The sequence below is a fragment of the Hyperoodon ampullatus genome, assembly GCF_949752795.1.
Source record: "Hyperoodon ampullatus genome assembly, chromosome: 5".
NCBI lineage: Eukaryota > Metazoa > Chordata > Mammalia > Artiodactyla > Ziphiidae > Hyperoodon > Hyperoodon ampullatus.
The window spans coordinates 34,233,533-34,237,397 of NC_136918.1; the positions used below are offsets into that span (position 1 = coordinate 34,233,533).

General features: G+C 41.2%; 1 protein-coding gene across 3 annotated transcripts; it reads right to left on the bottom strand.

Moving 5' to 3' along the window:
* Positions 1-275: 275 nt before the first annotated feature.
* Positions 276-3,663, bottom strand: RPL35A (ribosomal protein L35a). 3 transcript variants are annotated; one of them, XM_079705164.1, is made up of 5 exons: positions 3,644-3,663; positions 2,966-3,010; positions 2,599-2,751; positions 1,377-1,521; positions 276-356 (listed from the first exon to the last, which is right to left on the bottom strand). In XM_079705164.1, exons 2-5 carry the CDS (start codon positions 2,974-2,976, stop codon positions 333-335), a joined length of 333 nt encoding a protein of 110 aa, XP_079561290.1. In that variant the 5' UTR covers positions 2,977-3,010; positions 3,644-3,663; the 3' UTR covers positions 276-332. The 3 variants fall into 3 exon arrangements, with proteins under 3 accessions (XP_079561290.1, XP_079561289.1, XP_079561288.1); XM_079705163.1 differs by lacking the exon at positions 3,644-3,663 and adding an exon at positions 3,444-3,612; XM_079705162.1 differs by lacking the exon at positions 3,644-3,663 and adding an exon at positions 3,565-3,599.
* Between the last annotated feature and the right edge of the window lie 202 nt (positions 3,664-3,865).

A 3,865-nucleotide genomic window follows, 5' to 3' on the forward strand; every position in this document is an offset into this window, starting at 1 on the left:
AACTTTTCATAGGCTAGGTTCCAGCACTCCATCACTGTAAACCTTCCAAGATACTCCTTTCCACTGCCCCCAACTAAAGCTTACTTGTAACCTTCCCCCCAACATTTAAGGTCTTATATTAAGATACATCCTATCCTCATTAAAACCCTCCTGTTGTCTAAATCTCTGTAACTGCCATATTCTCTGGGCTCCCATATACTCTGAAAATGCCAAATAACCACCACCCTTTAAGCACTTAGCAACTGAATTCAGGGCAAAGAATTTTTTAAGCCATGTTAACAAAAATACAAGGGAACAAATCCACACTTTTATTTATTTACTTTTCAGTAAGTTTAAATCCTTGAAGGGTACAGCATCTGGTGGGGGGGGAAAGAACATAATGTCATTAAGTGCATGTTATATACAAACAGTTATTGAATACCACAACATGAATAAATCTCCCATTGTCCCATTACCCATCTCTGAAAGGCACCCAATGACTTATATCCTAGTGGGAAGGGAACTAAATTTTTAGAGACTTCAGTTTCTAGGTGAACATTCTTTGACTTAAGAACCAGTACTGGGAACCTGAGAGTCCATTTAATTTTGCTTCCTCTAACGACAGTAAAAACCTCCTCTGATGAGAAATCTCAACTGCTCAGCAGGGTTCAAAAGTACCCTGTGACCCCAAGGATGTAGCCATGTCTATTAAAAATAGATCCTAACTGAAGAAAACAAGAGCTATCCTGTTAAAAATATCACAGAATCTGGAGTTGAAGTCCTGGGACATGAGCATTAGTTTTCCTCTATAAAATAAAGCTAATACCTATTTGAACAAGACTGTCATGATGAAGAGATCGGAAATATTAATTTTGCCAGGAAAAGGTATGTTGAATTTTTATTTTCTAGCAATTACTTCAGAGCCCAATAAATATATTTGCCAGAAAATTGTTCATTTAAATAGGTGACCCTCGAACAACACAAGTTTGAACTGTGCGGGTCCACTTATACAGATTTTTTTTTCAGTAAACACGTACTACACAATCCGCAGTTGACTGAATCCACAGATGCAGAGGCCAACTGTGAAGTTATACGTGGATTTCTCACAGTGCCCCTAACCTCTGCGTTGTTCAAGGGCCAACTGTGCTATTCCCCACCACCCACAGGCAGCTTTAGCAATTACCTGAAATCTAGGCACAATCCATTCGAACCCTTTGCCTTCACTTTTCTTATAATGCCAAGAAAATGTTCCATAATACATTTACACAGTAGCCCCTAATTTTACAGCATGATCTATTGGTGACATTTTATAATCACAATAGTCCTTAGTAGTCAAAGCCAAACACCATGAGCTTAGTTTGATTCAAAAGGTGCCACATTGCTAATAATGTACTTACCACACGGATTCTGTGTCCAATGGCCTTAGCAGGAAGATTGCTTCGGAATTTGGCACGAACCATGCCACTGTTTCCATGAGCACGAGTTATCTTTCCCCAGATTACTCTGGTTTTGTTAGGTTTTCCACCAGGAGTTACTGTGTTGCTGATTTTAAAAGAGGATTAAAAAAGGCATGAGAACCCAGACAACCAGTACAGTGTGGTACAAAATCAAGGTGACTTCTAGACCAGTCGCCCTCAACCCTAGCTTAAACGGTAATAGCTGTAACATGGGGAGGGGGCAGGGAAGGGGGGGACAAGAAATGTGAGGATATTTTGAGTGTAGGGAGAGAGGAACTTGTTTGTAATTTTAAACAGCCCGGTAAGGCCTTACTAAGAAGCTAACACCAGAAAAAAGACTCGAAGGTAAGGGAACAGCTTGTGTTATAAACTGAGGTTGTGGTCCCTGGCTTGTGGAAAGGCAGACGATGCCAAGAGATGAATCCTAGCTGGGTTAAGAGAGGACAGAGGGAGCCCTGAATGAATATGGTCTTAGAAGCTCCTTAATGACTTTAGCTTTTACTAAATGAGATGGGGAAGAGTTGGAATTTGAGCAATGTACAGATGATTTGACTTATAATTTTAAAAGACTGGGAAATCCCTGGTGGTCCAGTGATTAAGACTCCACGCTTTCACTGCCAAGGGCCCAGGTTCAATCCCTGGTCAGGGAACTAAGATCCTGCAAACCACACGTGGCAAAAAAAATTTAAAGGATCACTCTGGTTGCAGGAGGAAAGGGGGATGGGGGAGATGAAAACATGTTCCCAAAGATCTTTTTAAAAACAATTTAAATACCCAATAGTCCACCCATTTCTTCCACCCCCGCCCCCACCTCTATCCCAGAGATTTTAATTGATCTGGAATGGGTTTAAGAAACAATGCTCTAGAGATAACATCTTTAAACATCTATAAAAATTGTAACTTCAAGAGATCAACAAAATAAATTAAGCGATATGAAAAATGCTCTATAAAACCTTAAGATCATAATACAAGGACCTGACGCCTTCCTTAAAACAAATTAATAGCTGTAATTTTTCTAAGTGCAGAAGACACCTATATCCAACACTAACCATGAAGTTCCTTGAACTCCCAAAGTAGAAACCACAACAGTACCATTTATTTAACTAACTTCAAATGAGACCAATCAAGTGAAAACTCAAAAAGCACAATACTATCAACTTACTTCTTTGCTTTGTACACGTAAGCACATCTCTTGCCTAGATAGAATTCAGTTTCATCTCGAGCATATACACCTTCAATTTTCAGGAGAGCTGTGTGCTCCCTCTGGTTCCGTAGACCCCGCTTATAGCCAGCAAAAATGGCCTTGGACCACAGCCTAAGACAAAATATACTGTTAATCATAAGCTGTTAAAAGATCTCACTCAACTTCAACAAACCACAGGTATGATTTGGCTTGTAATGACAACCACCTAAAAGTTACCTATATAGCAAACATCTAAATTTTTTCCCCACCAGTTTTAAACTCACATGTAGGATCACGCCTAATAAACAAACTACAAGTACAAAGCAATGATATTTAAAACGCATACCTTCCAGACATAATTGTCGTTTTAGAAGTCCTGTTCCCAGCAGGCCTTAAAACAAAAATAATCAGTTTAAAATCTTGCAACGCGCGTTTCCCACCTAGTCTCCTCTGGAAGAGCGCCCCAAACTCAGAGAATACCTGATAACTAAGCAAATTCCAAAAGGAAGACAAAACCTAAAGTAGCAAAACAGTACACTACAGGAAGTAACTCCTAGAAACCCCAAAAGAAAGCCTTAAGAAAGTTCACGCCACGATCATGGGGGAAAAAAAAGATCAAGGAGCCATAGAAGCACGCAGAGAACAAGACTTTTAAACACTGAATGGGAAAGAAAAGCTAAGGAAAGACACAGTAAACAGGCAAAGCCAGGTTTGAGGTGGGAGTAAATGAACAAAGAACCCTGCCTAAAAGTGCCACTGGTGCCAGACAAAATGCATCTATTTTATATTTTAATCCGCTAGGGACCGCAAGCAACTCCAGTTACCGGAGCACCCATTCTCGGAGGTCAGGGGACCAGCACCATCAGTCCCGTATCTCCTCCATCCTGTCCTCCCTGTTGCTGGAATCCATAGAAATCATTAGCTGGTAGAGCCTCGGAGCCGCACCAGCATCTCACGAGAGGCATATAGCCGAGCCGACCCCACTTATTTGCCCCCAAAGTTCAGCTGCGGAAACGCCACACACCTCCACAGGGTCCAAGATGGCTGAAAAAGAAACGGAAGGCCCCCTCGCGTGGCCTCATGGGTAAACACCTCTCCGCCCCGCCCCCCATTTAGGTATCTTCCGCCACCGCCAGAAAAATAAGCCTCAGAAATCGTCTTCTGATTGAAATAAGCCACGTTCAAGAGCACTCTTACAAATCTTTCCCTAAGTCCTTTTATCTTTGTAAACTGCAACATGTACTAT

Coding starts and splice junctions, on each gene's coding strand:
- RPL35A (XM_079705162.1), bottom strand. CDS start 3,584: ATGCCTCTCGTGAGATGCTG. Junction 3,011..3,564: donor ATGCCTCTCGTGAGATGCTG/GTGCGGCTCCGA, acceptor TTTTGTTTTAAG/GCCTGCTGGGAACAGGACTT. Junction 1,522..2,598: donor TACGTGTACAAAGCAAAGAA/GTAAGTTGATAG, acceptor TTTTAAAATCAG/CAACACAGTAACTCCTGGTG.